General features: G+C 38.1%; 1 protein-coding gene across 2 annotated transcripts; it reads left to right on the top strand.

Annotated features, from left to right (window-relative positions):
* The first annotated feature begins 6,915 nt into the window (after nt 1-6,915).
* On the top strand, nt 6,916-20,583 carry gjd1a (gap junction protein delta 1a). Of its 2 annotated transcripts, none has more exons than XM_016229173.1 (2): nt 6,916-7,886; nt 18,598-20,583. In XM_016229173.1, exons 1-2 carry the CDS (start codon nt 7,816-7,818, stop codon nt 19,424-19,426), a joined length of 900 nt encoding a protein of 299 aa, XP_016084659.1. In that variant the 5' UTR covers nt 6,916-7,815; the 3' UTR covers nt 19,427-20,583. The 2 variants fall into 2 exon arrangements, with proteins under 2 accessions (XP_016084659.1, XP_016084657.1); XM_016229171.1 differs by lacking the exon at nt 6,916-7,886 and adding an exon at nt 8,588-8,904.
* Nucleotides 20,584-20,936: the final 353 nt, after the last annotated feature.

Here is a 20,936-nt window from a genome sequence, read left to right as displayed (position 1 = left end):
CTGTAAGCTCTAATCATCAAAATGAAAACAAAATCTTTTGAAATGTTTGACTTGACGTAATGAATCTAGAATATATGAAAGTTTCACTTTTTGAAATAACGATATTTCCACGATATTAAATTTTTTTTAGATGCACCTGTATATACCCACACTTTATGGCTGTAAGTGGTGGGCTGCAAGAAATGCCTTACAAATGTAGGTGATGTGAAAGAACTGAAGGAATGTATTAAGGCGTTGCGGTTTCACAGCGATATACTGTTCACTTATATTCTCCAAAACCTAGTTTACATTCTAATCATACATAAACACTATTACCATAAGTGCAGATGTCCACCTCTTATTATTGTGAGATTAATTACAACATGAGATGCCCTCTATGAAGCTTCATGTACAAGGGAAATACAGATAGTAATACTGCTAATTCAGCAGTTTTATTGCAGCATTTTTTGTTCCACTTGCTTGCAAGCTTCTCATGGGAATGTCATGGGAATAAGGCTCTTCTAAGGTTCTTCTTGGTACCAGCTGCAGTGCCTTTTACAAACACAAGAGAACACTGTCCTCCTGATAAAATCAAGCAGAGCATCTGATTAGGTAAAGAGGAGAAACTCTAATGGATCCCATCACTAAAACTGCTGTGCTGTTGGAAAGGTCAGATACACCACTGTTTAATTTCTAAAATGTCTCTGAAAAAGCAGCCTTCTCTGTGTCGGATGGACATATTTTCCATATTAGCATGTATTGTATTTTTTTCCTCATTTCCTAAACAGATGTTTATGAGTTTTAAGAATATTAGCACACCTCTTATTTGAAACATAATTTATATATGACCTTAAAGTACTTATGTGTAATTTTAGTTATAATGTATGAACATATATACATATAATACGTTTATACCTGACTAAACAAAAAGTACACATAGCCTACATAACTGTAAGCAAAGTTTATTTGTGATGTGAATATGGTTTTATCATATACAGCATTAGAATTATATAATATTTGCAGCTGTAAGGAAAACAACAATCCAGCCTAATCCTCCACCCACACCCATCGCCTGTGTGCTCCGAAAGGTCAGCCAGGTATCACAGCAAGGTGAGACTCAGTATGAAAACAGTTACTGCCCATATGTCCTCATCTCCACACATAACACTTTTTCCATCCCCACAATTCTGGACCAGGTTTTTTCCAAATCCTCCGATGTGGCTTTTAAGAGCATTTACGTACCTATTTACTATGGTTTTGACGCAAATCCCAACCCAGTCACATTCTAAACTGACAGTGTCTCTGGAAAAGCTTGTTGTTGGGCAGCATGATAATGTTAAGTTACTAGCAAATAGCAACTTTGGACTGCTGAAAATGTTCAACAATGACAATATCTATGAGCATGGTCAGCAGCTATAGCTCAGTATGGTATGGCAGCTGCTCTATTTGGGCTCGCAGAGCACTCTAGTGTGGTAAAAACTGAACAAAACATCACCACCGCTATACAGCCAAAACAAATTCTCATCCCTGGCAGCTATTTATTAACATAACGCCTGTTCAACACAAAATTTAAATTGCATTTAAATGTGGAATTTGCTATAAATTGCACTAATTGCAATTTAGAAACTGAATGGCAGTCCATTGTTTATGTATGCATGAATTCAAATCCTTTCTATTTTAAATGACGACACAATTAGACAGTATTTAGGGAGGTGGTAGCATAATGATATGGACCAGGAACTCTAAGACAGAGGTTAGAGAGTTGATGGCAAAAGAAGAGAGCTGGCTCTTTGTGCCCTTGAGCCAAACACTTTGCTCTATGTTATTCCAGCGAGGGGACTGTCCCTGCAATTAGTGCACTGTAAGAAGCTTTGGATTAAAAGCATCTGCTAAATGGCAAAGATAAGTAAGAAAACCCCCAGCAGCATTCATGTTGGTTTCTATCTTGCCCGCCAGCATTCATATTTTAAAAACACAAAGCTTTGTTCTTGTAGTCTCACAGCTAAACACTGGGGTTGCAGAGACACAGTTGTGGATTGTGTCCTTAGTTTGTAGACAGAGTCTGGTATTCTCAAATTACTACTGCGTATGTAGGCAATTTTGTTTTTTATGATGGCTAATCTATGGTGTGTATAAAGCACAAAGTGTTTGACCTGTGTGTGCTTCCATTTCCACGGCAGTGCTAAACTAACACCTTCTATTGGAGTCTATACCTTGATTTTACATGAAAATATGTCTTTACTGCAGGGTTATTAATTAAAACTAAAACCATAAAAAAACAAACAAACTAAAACTTAACTTAAAAACTATAATAGTATCTCACTGATAACACTGATGAATAGCAATTAGTCATTGTCATGTCTCTTTTCAAAGTTAAACTGATGGGATGAAATGAATATCAATTAAATGTCAATAATTCTAATATTCTATAGTTACACACTCATGCAACACAAACAATTAGAGTCATTAAATTTCTTCATGCTTAATTAATTTTGTTAATAGAATTTAGCATTCTAGCCTGACAGATTACTTGTAATCCTCATGACATTCTCATGAGATTGACTTTTGTAGGCTTAAATGATTCAAGACATGATTAAATAGAAATTATATTATTAATACTATAAAATCATAAAAATGTTCTTCCCCTTTTACTCTTCTGCACACAGGTCCACTTCCTTTCAACCCCGTTTCTGCTAATGGCCTGATTTGGTACTCCAGCAGAGTAAACCGACTATATTTAACTTTGCATTACTGTAACCTCTGTAGCAGGCTATAGGTGAATCTCAATTGCAGTAAACATATAGATTAGCACATGCTAACTCAGCATTCAACCCAGTTGATCCTCCTTTTAGATTGTATTTCTGTGACCCTTAGAAAATTCCCATTAAGTAATTTAATTGGTGCAATAGCTATAGGAGAACAAATGCAGTCCAGACATGTACCAGTCTCAGTGCCTTGAGAAATGCCTGTGTTGTAACACTTAAAATTCAATTTATATTTCAAACACATTAATTTAATCAAACCAATATGCAACCTTTTGTTGAACACTGGTCCTCACTATTCTGCATATGCTCCAAATATGAGAAAATAAAAAATAAAACAATCTGCAGATCAGAGTCATTTTAAGTAAATGTGTGTATGTACTATTGCTGAGTGTTAATGATACTGTTGTTTTCAGAGGGCTCTGTGAATATTTGCTGCAACATTTGGAACATTCCCAGCATAGATTTTAGAGCATCCCTGAACATTCTCAGCAAATGAGTGGCCTCTATATAGTTTATGTATTTAATGTGACTTAAAAATGAACAGGATGCAGTGAAACTCTGTGATTTTGAGTGTAAAATTTGGATGATATTTCAAAGTCATGATAAAAGATATACACAAATTTTCAAAAGGCTGGGGTCAGAATCTCTATAGATATAACAATAGATAGATAGCATGACAGCTAGAAAGATAGAACAATAGAATGGTGGAGCGAATGATAAATGACAGAACAACAGAACAATAGATAGAATGATAGATAGAACGATAGAATGATAGATAGATAATTAGACAGACAGACGGATAGATAGATAGATAGATAGAACGACAGAATGATTGATAGAATAATAGATAGAACGACAGAATGATAGATAGAATAATAGATAGAACGATAGATAGATAATTAGACAGACAGACAGACAGACAGTCGGACAGACATATAGATAGATAGATAGATAGATAGATAGATAGATAGATAGATAGATAGATAGATAGATAGATAGACCATTTTGAATCCACATTGAATACCCCCATGTGTGAGAGAGAAAAAGAGAAATAGCTGTTCTAGGTCACAGATGACACACCTGTGCCTCTTGCCTTCAAGCTTCACAGCCACCCAAAACCTGACAGCCCATAATTTCTGAAACTGTGCATTCCCTGAAACAGCAGCCCTGACAGCCTGACCATGAAGAAAATCCTCCCTCCTCCACCTCCTCACCGTTAACATCTTGAGTGTTCATGCGTGTGTGCATTATGAGAGTAAAAACACCTGACATAGCCAAAGTCAGCGTGTCCTTACCCATAATTCCCCCCTGATAATGACATTGTTGCTCTGTGATTAACTATTTCATTTCAGAGTCACTCAGGCAGTGAGGGTGCGAGAAAGGTTAATGACAGCTTGTCTATGTGGATAGTGAACTCCTCTCCTCTCTCTGTGCAGTACAAGACTAATGTAATTATACACAACGTTACCATTAGACTGACACACACACACACACACACACACACACTCATGTCTGCACACAGTTGAGCTGTATCAGTCATCACACAGCAGTTACAGAGAGCCGTACAAATACACATTCATGTAAATTACAGTTCAAGTATGTGCTCTATCAAAATGATTGGACGTCAAGCCTTTAAATGTTTTTTTGAATAATTTTCTTTCCCTTTTCCATGTCTTCACAGCCCTAGTCTCTGAGTCACATGGTGGAGGTGGAATGAGGGAATGGGCAAGAGGAGGGAAGGGAGGAGGGAATCACCCAAAATATTAATCAAATAAATGCAGCACTCAGAGTCATGTGTCCGCAGTGATGGACAGTGAGAGAAATGAGGAAAGAGAGAGAAAGAGAGAGAGATGGGAGATATAGGAAAATTAACTGAAGTGCATGACAGGCTAACCTTTTAAATATGTGGGTGCAAGCTCTAGAAATTGGATAATAGCTTTATTTAGAAAAAGTTGTTTCTCCTAAATAACATAACATAGTTGCTATGACTTTACACTGTACAAAAGTGATTACCTGCAGTTTTAATTTTCACGAAATATTTCACCCAAAAATGAAAATTCTGTCATTACTTACTCACCCACATATCATCCCCAAATTTTTATCACTTTCTTTCCTCAGTGGAGCATATAAGAAGATATTTGATATTTGTGTTTTTTTTTCTGTCCATACAATGGTAACCTATGACACCAAAACAATTTGGTTACCAACGTTCTTCAAAATATATTATTTTATGTTTCGCAGAAGAAAGACAGTCACACAGGTTTGAAACAACATAAGGTATGTTTGTCATATATTTCCTAATACAGTATTCAGCACTCTCCCTAGCAATGCTGTATATATGAACTGATCTTCTGGGTAACTGAAAAAGTCACCACTTTTACATCCCCTGTATCAGTTTTTGTCATACAAACGTAACTGGAACCATTTTTCATCTCTATTTTTGAATGTAGTGAAAATCACCTTAGAGGACCTTTTGTTAATATTGCTGTAATATTGTTGCAGTGTTCATCTTGTTGGTCATCCAGTTGTTGTTTTTTTGTATATTGTAGGAATGTGCTTCTCCATAACTAAGGCCAATGTGATAACACATCTTGATGCATAGCCAACGATACGATATATTAAATATACATATGAAGCAGCTACTGGTGCAATGCAATATGATTCACCCCAATTACGATGCAGTGCGATCTGATTTTGAGTTTATTCAAATTAATGTGAATCAATGCAGTATAATACAATGGAAAAAATATGATGCTATGCAATTCAATATGGTAAAGACAGTTCACTTTTATTTTGTTATTTATATTTTCTTTATTTTATAAATTACATTAGTTTTACCAAAATTTCCATCTCTCTTATAAAATCCAAAGTGCTTCCAAACATTGGATTTGTCATTATTTGGTGGAAGATGCAGCTCTACCTCTGCCATGTTAATCTTCTATATGACTCTCAGGACACTCCTCGGTCTCCGTAGTGTTGTGATATGTCATATTCACATAGCAGTAATGAGAGAATGTGCTTGAGAAACAGTTTAGAGAAGATAAATCAATCTATATAACATATACAGTAAAAGTGAATTTTGTTCACTTTCTAAACAATAAAAGTCTAGTGCATATCCAAAGTTCTGACCTGAAACTCTAGATGGCAGCTGATTGGTTCCTTTTGTATCAGCAGCCAATGAGCTTGCTGCTCAACATTTAAATACTTGGCTAGTGATTGCTGTAGCAGTTGCAGTGCGCATAAGAAACTCTCCACCTTCCCCAGCTCCACCTGTATAGATCTGCTACATGTATGCTATATGGGGGTTATTTCATGTATGTTATATGTGCAGTAGCAGTATTTCTTACATGCTCACAGCAGCATGTTGTGGATGTATTGGCAGTAGCAAGTCGGTACTTGCTCTGCTGCAGCAGCAGCAGCAGCATAGCAGATCTCTTCCGCCAAAACCAAACACAGTAATATTGCCATGTACATTACCATGCTAAACCCTCTGAGAGTTGTCATGACAGAACTACTACTAATTATATATAAATAAATAGTTTCGCTACCAATGCAAATATGTTAAAAACGATGCATTGCGATACAAATGGCAACTTTTATCCGATGCACACTTTTTTTAAATCGATGCATCGCATCATTAACTTTTATGCAGATGCACCGACATGAATCATTGAATCTTACCATCCCTAGTATATTGTAATGTAGCCTACTATATTTTTTTCTAAGTGGAAGCTTTAGGATGACATGACTGGTAAAGGTTATAAAATATTTTTAAACTCAAACCATTTCTGCAGTAATGGCTATACATTATCGCTTACACATTTTTAGCATATATTCCCAAGAAGTATGTGGCACATACTGGATAGAGATGATGGGGAGAAAAATTATTCGGAACAGAAGAGAAGAATTGGTGTGATAGTAAGCTGACTACATTGAGAGGAAGCGAGAGATGAGTTAGGCAGTGCAGAATTACCCTTTCCCAATAACCCTCTTGAGGGTTATTGGGAAAGATGGGGGGAGAAAAGATGGTGAGATAAGTGCACAAGATTAGAACCTGTTTGGTTCCTGCAGCAGGCATATTCTGAACAGCAGCACAAGTGAAACAGTCAGCAGAGCAGAGGAGAACGAGAGAAAGAAGAGGGGAGGGGAGAGGAGAGCAGGTCTAGGATGGAAGGAGGGAGGAAGGCATGCTTACAGCATGCGACAGAGGGAAAGAGAGAGAGATGAGGAGGAGGAGCGGAGGGAAAGGTATCATCAGCAGCAACAGCAGTGCAGCACAAAGACGAAAAGAACAGGGAAGGTGTGGAGAGAGAGAGCAAGAGAGAGAGAAAAGAGAGGATGAGGTTTGAAGAAGACTGAGCCCTTTGCCGCAGACATGACCACGGGCTCATCAGTCAACCGGACGTAACCTTGACGATCCTCTTCTGCTGCTGCTGCTGCTGCTGCCACACACTGGAGCACAGCCGATAGTGTGTGTATGTGTCTGTGTGTGTGTGTGTGCGAGGGTGTGCTCAGGCGTTGCTATGAGATTCAGAGACCCGCTTCATCATCCGTGTGCTCTTGCATGTGTGCTCCTTTAGTGTTCGGCTCAACTAATGGGAAAAGAGAGCCCGCAGTGACCGTCAAGTGAGTGAGTGTGTGTGAGTTTGAGTTGAGTGTGCATGTGGAGGAAAGGGAAGAAAAGGTCAGATAGGTGTAGAGAGTGTGTATTTGTAGCACAGGGAACGATGCAAGAGCAGGTAGAGCGTTCTACACCCTGAGAGAGAGATAACACAGTGAAGGTGGCCAGTGTGTGTGTGTGAGAGAGACTGAGAGATGCAGTATGGTTGAAGTCTCTCAGCCTCAGCATCATCAGATTTTCTGCTGCAGATGCTACACTAGTTCATCGCCACACTAGAGCGCTACCCTGACACACACGCACGCTCAGACGCACACAGCTGCGGCTTCAAGAGGAGCCCCAAGAATCCCATCAAAGGTCAACTGAGGGACACTGGAAGAGTTGCCGAGGGCAAAGGTCGTGACAGCTGAGGCTGAAGGTCAGAGGAGGAGTGAGAGCTATAAACGCGGCATCATGGGCGAGTGGACTATACTGGAGAGATTGCTGGAGGCTGCGGTGCAGCAGCACTCTACTATGATCGGCAGGTAAGAGCTGTAGTGCAACACACACACACACACCTCATGGACTGTACACTGATAAAACTTTATATATGAAGGTTCAATTTGATCACATTAGTAAATGCATTAGGTCAGTCTAGCTGAATGTTAATTTCTACATGTGCTAATACATTTTTACATGTAAACACATTACATAAATTAACCTATGTACTGTATGAAGAATAGATCTATCTATCTATATCTATCTAGCCATCCATCCATCTATCATCTATATTTTATACAGCATGGATGCAATTGCAATTACATTTAAAATATATTAAAATATAAAATGGTTATTTTGAATTTAATAATATTTCACAATATTACTGTTTTACTGTATTTTTGATCAATTGCATCCAGCCTTGGTGAGCATAAGAGACTTATTTCAGAAACATTTAAAAATCATTTTTGTACAGAAATAAATACAAATATGTTCTTGGTCATTTTAGAACTGTATACATTCCTCCCAGTCTCTCTCTTTAATGCAAAATAAATGGTCAGGAATCAATAGGCTGCATTATGAGCTTTAAAGACTCAGACCCTGAGATTTACTATTAATAAAGAGATGGCTTCTAAAAATTAACAGTTGATATAAAGCATATTGACAAACCAGGGAAGAATATTACAGTCCCATTACCACATAAACACCCACCCACCCACAAAAACCATGTGTGTCATGATGCAGTATGGTTGAAGTCTCTCAGCCTCAGCATCATCAGATTTTCTGCTGCAGATGCTACACTAGTTCATCGCCACACTAGAGCGCTACCCTGACACACACGCACGCTCAGACGCACACAGCTGCGGCTTCAAGAGGAGCCCCAAGAATCCCATCAAAGGTCAACTGAGGGACACTGGAAGAGTTGCCGAGGGCAAAGGTCGTGACAGCTGAGGCTGAAGGTCAGAGGAGGAGTGAGAGCTATAAACGCGGCATCATGGGCGAGTGGACTATACTGGAGAGATTGCTGGAGGCTGCGGTGCAGCAGCACTCTACTATGATCGGCAGGTAAGAGCTGTAGTGCAACACACACACACACACCTCATGGACTGTACACTGATAAAACTTTATATATGAAGGTTCAATTTGATCACATTAGTAAATGCATTAGGTCAGTCTAGCTGAATGTTAATTTCTACATGTGCTAATACATTTTTACATGTAAACACATTACATAAATTAACCTATGTACTGTATGAAGAATAGATCTATCTATCTATATCTATCTAGCCATCCATCCATCTATCATCTATATTTTATACAGCATGGATGCAATTGCAATTACATTTAAAATATATTAAAATATAAAATGGTTATTTTGAATTTAATAATATTTCACAATATTACTGTTTTACTGTATTTTTGATCAATTGCATCCAGCCTTGGTGAGCATAAGAGACTTATTTCAGAAACATTTAAAAATCATTTTTGTACAGAAATAAATACAAATATGTTCTTGGTCATTTTAGAACTGTATACATTCCTCCCAGTCTCTCTCTTTAATGCAAAATAAATGGTCAGGAATCAATAGGCTGCATTATGAGCTTTAAAGACTCAGACCCTGAGATTTACTATTAATAAAGAGATGGCTTCTAAAAATTAACAGTTGATATAAAGCATATTGACAAATCAGGGAAGAATATTACAGTCCCATTACCACATAAACACCCACCCACCCACAAAAACCATGTGTGTCATGAAGGCATGCTGAGATTGGGAGCTTAAAGTGTGCACATTTGTGTGTGTGTGTGTGTGTGTGTGTGTGTGTGTTAGACTTGAGTAAGCACTACTCTCTGCTGTGCTCATTAACCTTAACTGCAGGTAGCCCCTCATCAAGGGCACATCCTTCTCTTGTCTGTGAGAGGTTATGTGGGTTGTGGCACAGAGGGCATGTAAGGGAGTGTGTGCAGGACACTTAAGTGTATGTATTTTGTTTCTACGCACACATACTAAAAATTGCATTCTATGCTATGGTTCTGAGAAAAAACATGTTCATGCAATCTAGTCAATCACAACACTTTCCTCATACAATGACAATTAATCAGGCATCTTTAGCTTGAGTCAAATTGTTTTCTTATTTAGTATTTTGTCAAACATGACTCTCAATAGATGTCTTTAAGTGTTTTTTTTATCTAATGAATCTTCAGCATGTAAAGGAATACTGATTTCACCTTAGGTGATGTAATAAACTTCCATCAGTCCAGCACTGCTTATACCAGCAGTCAATCACTTAACATCAATCGATCACAAAACATCTGACACTAAATGGAAAGCTGACTTGCCATTGTTTAATGAATCCTTAATGTGGGTTTGTCTGAGGTTAGCTAACTGTTTCATACATTATGTAACACTATATATGAGGGAAATGCACACACACATTTGTTATTCTATTATGGTTGGAACATTTTATTGACTTCTATTGTTTTCACACTGAGCTAATGATATTTTCTTTCCTCTAACCTTAAACCTAACCCTTATGGACACCTTTCTGCATGTTAACATTTTCATACATACATTATTTAGTGGGTTTATTAAGTTGTTTCCTCGTCGAGACAATTGACTCTATTTTAAATAGTTTGTGCTATACATGTAGGGACATTTGATTTACACAATGTAGACAAAACCAGACCCACATGCACACATATAGATTGATGCAAAGACACACAACTAGTTTTTCAAAAGGTGGAGCTGTTTTGGAATTTGCATGGCAGTGTTGTGTTGTTGAAAACACGTGTCTGCTAATGTATGTGTGAGCGTGTGAGGTAATCAGACTATTCTTCTCTCTGTTCCTTTGAGGTCTGATCAAGCACTTGAGGCCGGAATCATAGCGACAGAATGAATAAATGAATGAACAGATGAATAACGCCTCTACTATCATTCATCAGCTGCTGCAATCCCTCCCTCCCTCAGAACACACGTAGAGACAAACACACACTGCAGCTCAGCCACTTTCAGTCTTAGGCTTTATGAGTATTGTCACACACACTCACACTCGGTTCTTTTTCTCGCTGGGAGAGAGTCTAAATGATTCAGAGCAGTTTGATCTTTCTTTACCAAATTGATCCTAACAAAAGCACACGCAAACACTTGTATGTGTGGCTGTATGTGCACGCTTGCAGTTGAAAGCTGATCTGTTGTAGTTTCAACTAGTCAATATTTTCTTTCCGCCATTGTTTTGAGTGGTCACAAAAGTGTAATCTATATCATTCTCCATTTACTGTTTGGTCTGGACAACATATGGGTCAGCAGAACAAACACACACACACACACACACACACACACACACTTCATTACTATAACACGTCCCTATGTTTTGCGGCTATAGTCACGTTAAGATCTACTAATATTCTTTCACAGATTAAATATAGAAAGAATCATCACTCTCTTTCTATCTTTCATAATATCTTGCCACACACGCACATGCACACACCTCCTGTGCAAACGCAGATGATGAAGCGGCACCTGTGAGATGGAAGCAGAGAGAGTAATGTGCTCATATATCACTCAATCTTTATTGCAGTACTAGAGAGGGGAGTGAAATAAACAAGCCCCATATTCAATTCAATGCAAGTATATGTATAGCACATTTTCTAAAAGATGTTATTTCAAAGCAGATTTACAAAAAATTCTTGTTTCAGTTTTACAATTAAGAAGTATCCAACCTTAATTATTAGCAGCTATACTAATTACTTAGAAATGTATTACTAACCTCATTAAACAAATGCAATAAAACTTTTTATTTATTTATTTTATTTTATTTTACGAATACACACATACACACACACACACACACACACACACACACAGATAACTGTTTTTAACATTGCTAATAATGAGAAATATTTCTTGAGCACCTAACCAAATCAGCATATTAGAATGATTTCAGAAGGATCATGTGACACTAAAGACTGAAAATTCAGCTTTGCCATCACATGAATAAATTACATGTATTAAAATAGAAATCAGTTATTTTAAACTGTAATAATGCTTCTAAATATGACTATTTTTACTGTATTATGATCAAATAAATGCAGCCTTTGTGAGCAGCATTAAAGACTTTTTTTTCTAAATGATTTAAGAAACGTAACTTTAGAAATGTATTAAGGGGGAACCTGGAAGTAAGTAGAGCACCATGCTGTACTGACAGAACTACAGGAACACTACTTAAAAGTAAAAACTATCACAGCCCTATATTATTTCTTATCGTATCAAATACACACACACAAACAGACATTGTGAGTGTGTACCTCAGCATGCTTTGATAAAGTCTGTGTACAAATTGTTTAACATTACATCTCATTTTCTCATCCTTTCATCTACTTAGTTGGTTTTGTCCCTCAGGAACTAATTTTTTTTCTTCACTTGTCTTCTTTAATTTTATTTCATTTAGGATGTAGGACATTAGTTGCATCTTGTTTGAAGTACGAAGTCTTTATAGACACAGCGGAGACACAGAGGAGAGACAGAAAAGGAGAAAGAGAGCGAGTGAGTTAATGGAAGAGATAGAGAGCATGTGAGGTAAATCTCTAGAGTGATAGTCATTTACAAACACATATCTGTCCCGGTGTCCTCATTTTCCATGTATGAATAAGTGTGTGTGTGTGTGTGTGTGTGTGTTGTGGTTTATTTAGCTATTCTTTGGAGACAAGTGTGTCTACAGCAGTTATTTAAATATGATAAAACCTCCCTTTGAGGACATTTGAGGATGCCCTCATTTGGAGAATCAGTTTATAATATTTTTTCATCTTAAAACTGCAAAAAAAAAAAAAAGTAAAACAACAAAAACAACAACAACAACAACAACAGGTAAAGTTGGGGTTAAAGACATTACAATTAGCTTTTTATGAAAACATCAACTGTGATGCCTTCATTTTGATAGCTCAGTACACATCCATGCATAAATGAGAAAACGCACATGGTTCTTCATATTAGGTGCTTTGGAGAGGCAGAGGGGCGCGGGACACATGACACACGTCAGGTCAGCTGTATAAAATCAGATGAGATAGTCAGCTATAAATACATGGCAAGGAGATGCTTTCCTACCAAGGACATTGTTTATTTGAAGAACTAGTGTGTTTTGATGTGGAGAAAGAGAGAAGATGGAGAGAGAGAAAGTGAGCAGAAAATCTCAGAAAAGCTCTCAAAGTTCATGAATAATTGATGTGAGAAGATGCTGTTAGTTCTAGTAAACTTCTCTTGTTCTTTCTGGTATGTAAAAATAAATACAAAACTTTTGGAGCGTTATTTCACCCAAATAAAATTGTGTGTTGTTGGTTTGTAGGTGTATACTTGGGAAATAAAATACTTATATACTATTCTTGTGTGTTTGCATGAAAAAGTATTTTTTTCTTGTTTTCCAGTATAAATATCTAAACATTTTTAAATCAAGAAACATTTATTTGAGGAAAAAACTAATTTATTTTTCTTTCATTAATGGCATATTAATGATATTTTTTCTGCTTTTAAGCTTAAACTCACTTATTTTTGATATATTTATTGGAATTTCTTTATCTTGATTAAAAAAAATTCTGAATATTTTTCCAAAACAAAAAAACAAAAAAAACAAGACAAGACAAAAAATGAGTAAGAATTAATTTTTTTTGTGCTTGAAAAGTGGAATGTGGGCACACATACTACATAAAGAAATAATGTGTTTAAAGGTCTGTGTGACTTTAGAGACAACAAAAGCACAGAAAGCTTGACAGTCTTATGTCCAAACATGGAGAGAGTCGGTGTACCGGACACATTTCCAGCTGCTTGCTCACACACACACACACACACACACACACACACACACACACACACACACACACACACACACAAAGCTCCACCATCACACACGCTCCATTCACTGTAAATTACACTGCCGAAAACTGACACACTATACACAATATGTGTGTTACTGCACACACACCAGGTGCTTTAAAAGGAGTCCTTCAGTATGTTTTATTTCCTGAATATGCTGTTTCTCGGTACTTGCTCCCAGTCGTCTCTCTCCATCTGTCTCTTCGTATCTGTCTGTTTGTTTCATTGCTCCTCTAGTCTGCCTCTGCCCATCTGTCTGTCTCCTCTTGCCTCCTTCCTTTTCTCGTCATATTCAAGCTCTTTCTTTCTCTCTGTTGAGGTCACCTTGAAATGTCCCTCTTTCTCATTCCCTGTGTTTTTCATCATCCCCCATTTCCACACTTTTAGTATGTAGGTTTATTCCTTCCTGTGCCCTTGGTACGCCTACTTGCTCTCGTTCTCTCTCATTCCAGGCTCTACTCTTTCCTCTCTTTCCCAATATTCCATCAATCATTCCTCTCTCCCTCCTTCCTTATCGCTCTCTCTCTCTGTCTGGTACAGTGCAGAGTGCTGAGTGGTTCACTATGTGGTTGCTATAGTAACGGCAGCAGGGAGTGGGGGATGTGCTGCTAATTTAAAGACCCACCAGGGCCTTTGGTCATTGATACAGCGCTGAAGAGCTAACGTTATTTTTTTCGTATCCTACGGTAATTATTATTAAGTGTTGTATAAAGGTTACACCGTCTGCCGTTTGAACCGAGAAACATCTCTTGCTGTTATACTACAGTAAAGTGCCGTTGAGTTTGATCAAGAGTCATAACTGTCCTACTTAGCGCAGCGCAAATGTTCACCATATGTCCATTAAAACCAGTGCTAACCGTCCTAGACAGCACTGAGCTAACATTAGTCTGTTTGATTCAGAGCACAAATTATTTCCCATTATTCTTTTCACATTCATTTTCTCTGTAATGATTTCAAAATAGTCTTTCTATAATGAAGAATTTTACGCCATGAACCAAATCAACCAGCTCTGGAATTAATCACATCATTGTGAATCTTGATTTGAAGACAAAGAAATAGAAGAGAAAAAGGTACAAGGGTGTGTATTCAAATTCCTTTTTGAGGCAATAAACTATGCATCCCTTGAAGAATAGAGAAAAACGCCATTAAATTACTCACTTTTCACCAAATTAACTTTCAGAGTATACAAATATATACAAATATAAAAACCGGTATATTTTTTTTGCATTGACTGCCCAGAATTGCCCTAATATTGTATAAACAGCTGTCATTCTGAAAATGAATTTCTGAAAATTAAGCAGGCATGCCTTCATCACTCTCATTCTCTATGCTTAATTAAGTCTGGAAGGAGGACATTTCACTTAAGACTCTCCACCATTGATAGAAAGCAAAACCAATTTGTCTTCATTACTCTCTATCCAGTAAAATACAATACTGTTCAAGCATTTGGGGCCTTTGAATTTTTTTAATGAATACTTTTATTCAGCAAGAGTTTATTAAAATGATCAAAGGGGCAGTGAAGATATTTATTTAGTTACAAAACATTTGTTTTTCAAATAAATGCTGTTCTTTTCAAATTTCAAATCATTGAAGAACCTTGAAAAACACTATTGCATTTTCCACAAAAATATAAAGCAGCACAACTGTAATGGCTACTGAAAATTCAGTTTTGCCTCACAGGAATATTTACATTTAAATATATGAAAATATTAAAAAAAGTTACTTTTCATTTGTAATAATATTTCACAATACTAATGTTTTACTATGTTCTTAATCAAACAAATGAACCTTGGTGAGAGCATAAAAACTTCTTAATAGGCCAACTGAATAACAACAATATAAAATATAGAAAAGAACAATTATTTTATTATTTATCGCCACACAACCAGGGCTGATGCTCAATGTCTCTACACATTTATGCAAGTTTACTGTAGAATGGCACTATATTCAGTTACAAGGAGTCTCCGTAGAGAAACCTGGGGTGAAGTGCTGTGCTCACGGGCACATATTTCAAGCATTGCCTGATGCAACCTTTTCGTTACCAACCCAGATCTTCAGCTACTAAACTACACCACACAATATGCTAAAAATAAGCTGAGGGACTTGGACTGAGGGCTATATGCATCATTCTTTAAGGATGAACAGAAAAGGCCATTGTTGCAGAGTTAGTAGTTTAACACAGTCGACAGGACCTAAATTAAGTACTTGATGATTATAAGTCTCAATACTAAATTCAAAATACTGTATATGTATTATATAGCTCACACTATATGTGTGTGTGTGTGTGTCTGAGCGAGAGAGAGACTGTGAGAGAATGAGAAAATGTATGTGCTCATGCATCAAGACCAGCCTGCAATGAAATAACATCATGGCTGGTACAAGAGCAAGGTTATTGTGAGTGAAGGACGGTCTCAGCACAAGGGTGTGTGTGGGGAAAAGAGCTAGACAGACTGAGGAAGATTTGTGTGCTCAGGCTGCATCTGTTGAGAGAGACAGTGTGTGTGAGGCAGAAGGGTGGAGATGTTTCGCTCTAAATGGCACACTCACGTGAGTCCCTTGCATAAAGCTTCAAGGTGTTGTAGCTACTTCTCCTCAGGACACTCACATCGTGTGTTGTATGTCACATTATTATGCTGCATGTGTCATTGTGATATCACACATCTCCTCTGCTCTTATCTATCACTATGATCAGATGTGTCTGAGTCTGTGCTTGTGTGTTGATTTCTGTCTGTGTGTGTGTGTTTCTTCATTCATTTTTTCATAGAGTTCTAATTTAAGCTTGCAAAGAGCTGATAAGAGAGCAGAGATGGGGAGAGTCGTCCCAACACAAACTCTGATGGCCTTGATGCAGTATGCCCCAGTTATCATCAGCAGGGATCATATGCCTGCACACACGTGTCCCCTCATTTTAGTTAAATTGTGGCAACATTGTCTTAATCCATTCCCACAGTATATTAATTATGTCTCTTGATTTATTGCCACAATTTACCCCAATTAATACAAAGGAGCAGAGTAGTACAGCGTGTCCACAATTGGCCTAAAACAAAGGAATGAATGAATGAAATTGTGTGAACTAATTCTTAATTTGGGGCCACAATATCTTTTATTAATCCCCAGTTTGTCATATCCAGGTCTCCGTGCATTAGCCAAAATATTAGATGCTTTTGACTTAAACTGTGGCTGACCTTACAGATCGGCAAGATTTGTCACATTGAGTTGAAAAAGGAGCAGTCAAGTCAGATACGTTCTGCTTCCCGTAGTGACCTTCACATGGTATTTGCTTTCTTTAGCGCAGATGAAATGGAATATATGCAATTTTTGTCAAATAAACAGTAGGGCTACTGATTTAACATATGAATTTGGAAAAAAATATATAATAACACATTAAAATTAAGGCATTTAACACACCCAGCCCAGACCTGTACATTCTTCACTTTTCGTTCAGAACTTTCTTTGTAGCTTCATCAGACTACTTAAATACCAATAAAGTGGGATCTATATTTTTGATAAATTTTATTATATAATATAACATTAAGATTGCATGAAAATAATTGTTACTTTTTGGTCTGTGCAGCAGAGGTGGGGGACTCGAGTCACATGACTTGACTGAGTCTGACTCGAGTCGCAAATTTAAGGACTTGTGACTTGCTTGACTAAATAAAGAAAATGACTTGACTTGACTTGGACTTGAGATCCAGTGACTTGAGACTTGACTTGATTTGACCTTCATGACTCGGCAGGACTTGACTTTATAACAACTCTAATTATTATTATAAATCATTGCGACATAATTTGGTAAACAAAACGCAAGCCACTGAACGAGTGGCAGAAGTGATCCGAGTCTGCGCAGTTCATGACACTGCACCGAGCACAGTCAGGAACACAGTGCGCCAAATACAGGGAGCAAGAGAATCTCCCGAGATGTTTGGATAAACACTTCGAAACTGTATGCATTTACAAAGCCAGGACGTCGGCACTTCAAAAAGGAAAGGTATGTAATCGATCGTTGAAAACAGCATTGGTCTTAAAATTCAGCTTAAGTCTGTCATTAAATTAAAGTGATTATAAATGATTAATCTCATGTTTGTAATTAATTAACGATGTCAAACTTTAAATTCGCTGGCGTTTGCCTCTCAACAGTGATTTAGTGTTAAGCATCCCTCTTTGTAAATCAGAAAATATTTGTTCCTGTTTGATACTGTGACTTGACTTGACTTGATCCTTAGCAGGACTCGACTTGACTTGCTTGAGGTGAGCCACTGACTTGACTTGACTTGCTTGATTTGTTTGTACTGTGACTTGAGAATTGCTTGAGACTTGATGGTAGGGACTTGAGACTTGCTTGAGACTTGAACATGTGTGACTTGCCCCCACCTCTGCTGTGCAGCATTACATTACAAGTCAAACACACCTAATGATTCTTTGTCAAACAGGCTACCAATCTGCCATTAGTCATACAAATTGATAGCCTTGCCACAAATTCACATTGGTTAAACCAGCGTCAGTTTGGTCAAATGAAAAAAGTGGGGAAATATGGAATGTAGGGGAAATAGGAATGGCTTACTTTTCATATCAAGCTGAAATAGAAACATGTTTTTTAACTTTAAAAAATTACAAATTTAAGCATAAAATGAGTAGCAGGTAATTAAGAAATGCTAAATGCCTGCATTACCTCTGCTTCTTAAAGTAATTACTCACTATTTGTCGTGTTTTGTGCACGTGTCTGCATTTGGGAGATAGAGGGAGTTAGAAAAGCAGTTTAACGCTGTGCCGTTGAATGAAAAAATTAACTCTAATCCTTTTTCTTCTTGGTTTTTCTTCCTTCCCCTCTTCAATCCTGTTTCTACCACTGCTTTCCTCTGCTTCTTTCTCCCTCTTCTTTTCTCTCCCCCAAAGGATCCTGCTGACAGTGGTGGTGATATTCCGGATCCTGATCGTGGGTATAGTGGGAGAGAAGGTGTACGAGGACGAACAGATTATGTTTATCTGTAACACGCTGCAACCGGGTTGCAACCAGGCCTGCTACGATAAAGCCTTCCCCATCTCCCATATCCGTTACTGGGTTTTCCAGATCATCTTGGTGTGTACGCCCAGCCTCTGTTTTATCACTTACTCCGTGCACCAGTCTGCCAAGCACAAAGATCGCAGTTACACCCTAATGCACGGCCCGTACATCGACCACGGACATGGGCTGAGCCGCAAACTCCGCAACATCAATGGTATCCTGGTGCACCCGGAAAGCAAAGACGACCGCGATTGTCTGGATTTGAAAGACATTCCCAACATTCCGCAAGGGGTCACATACTCCAAAAGTGCCAAGATCCGTCAGCAGGAGGGCATTTCCCGTTTCTATGTCATACAAGTGGTGTTCCGGAACGTTCTGGAAATCGGTTTTCTCGCCGGCCAGTACTTCCTGTATGGATTCAACGTCCCCGCCATGTTTGAGTGCGACCGCTACCCTTGCGTGAAGGAGGTTGAATGCTACGTGTCACGTCCCACGGAGAAGACAGTTTTCCTGGTGTTCATGTTCGCAGTTAGCGGGATCTGCGTAGTGCTAAATTTGGCTGAGCTCAACCATCTGGGCTGGCGGAAGATTAAGACGGCCATCCGCGGTGTCCAGGCTCGCAGGAAGTCCATTTGTGAGATCCGGAAAAAGGATGTGTCCCACCTTTCCTCTGTGCCCAACCTGGGCCGAACCCAGTCTAGTGAATCTGCCTATGTCTGACAGCGAATAGGGGAGGGGCTTAGACGAGGTTGGGAGTGGCTGACGAGGCGACGGCCACGCCCTGTGCTGCAGACTTGACATTGCAAATTTTATGCATAGTTTGGACAGGGTGCGAGAGGGGTAGGGTGAAAACTAAAAATCAGATTTGGCATTCTAAACTTTATGGAGAATAAAACTGCTTTTTCGGACTTTAATGATGAGCGCTGGGGAACAGAGCGGGACTCATACTTAGTAGACAAACACATTTACACCACACACACTCACACACATACTGATATCCCTGAGCCCTGCATAACAACAAAAGTCTTCCAACAGAAAAAGAAAAATTTAAGAAACAAAACTGATTTGAGTTGCTTGATGTCAAAAGAGATAGAAAGATGGAGGGATGAAGCTAGAGGGCAGCTCAGCATGTGACTCAGAAGCATTGTAAAGTATGAAAAATGTTCTCCAGGGTCAATGCTGAGACATCCCTCACATTTTGAAAGAAAAAGGACGACAAACAAAAGAGTATCAAACTGTACCTCAGCACAGACACCTCTACGCCTCTCCCCCACTTGCTTTCTTTCATTTTCTGTCTCTTTCTGCATAGTTTTATAGATATAGCTATTAAGTATACAAGGCAAGAAGAGAAAACGAACATTCATCTACTGATAAGCCACCCCCACGTTTGCTGGAGGGCCATAAGAGATTCCATCCTCATGCAAAAATCAACATTGACACACCACAGTCCCCAGTCCAAATCCCGGAATTCCTTTCTCCAACCCCTCCATTCATTACTGTACATATCTCAGAATATCGATATTACATCATCAATGTATTTCACACATTGAAGTGTAGCTTTTGCCATTATTTAAAAAGAATTACACATTGATTGCCAAAAACAAAAAAGAAAGAAAAAAAAGACTAAATTGTGTTGTTTATCTGCATTTGTTCTGTAATGGACAGAAAAAATTGCGATTTTATACTATGGGCATTTCCAGACAAAGGCATGTTACGAAGCATCATTAGAATGGCTAGATAGTGTTACGAGCTGTGTATAGAAACAGACTGTTTCTTTTTTGCACCCAATATTTTTGAGGTGTATTCTGAAGCATGCGGGAGGAGATCTATAGCTCTATGGGAATGGCAGAGAGAGTCTATACTGAGTAAGGCTCCAATGCAGCAATAATATATAAAGATATACATAAATTATAAATAAATATATGTCATAAAAATAAATGAATAAACTATTAAATAAATAAATGAAATATAATGGCATAACGATTTCTTTGTCACTTGATTCTATGCATGCGTGTCCACAAATGTGTATTTCCATCTAAGTGGGCATGCTATGCTGGAGGGTTTTTGTCTAGGATGCAATCATTTCAGGGATGAAGGCGGTGAAAGCATAACTCACAAACCAATACACAGCACTGGATCACCTTCATAGATGCTCTCTGAACGACAGAAAGTGTGCGCGTGTGTGTGTATGTGTGTTTTACCTTGACCAAATTGGAAAAGCATTCACACA

This window comes from Sinocyclocheilus grahami, unplaced genomic scaffold (genome assembly GCF_001515645.1).
Source record: "Sinocyclocheilus grahami isolate Dianchi unplaced genomic scaffold, SAMN03320097.WGS_v1.1 scaffold348.1, whole genome shotgun sequence".
NCBI lineage: Eukaryota > Metazoa > Chordata > Actinopteri > Cypriniformes > Cyprinidae > Sinocyclocheilus > Sinocyclocheilus grahami.
This window is presented reverse-complemented; position numbering and strand designations above follow the sequence as displayed.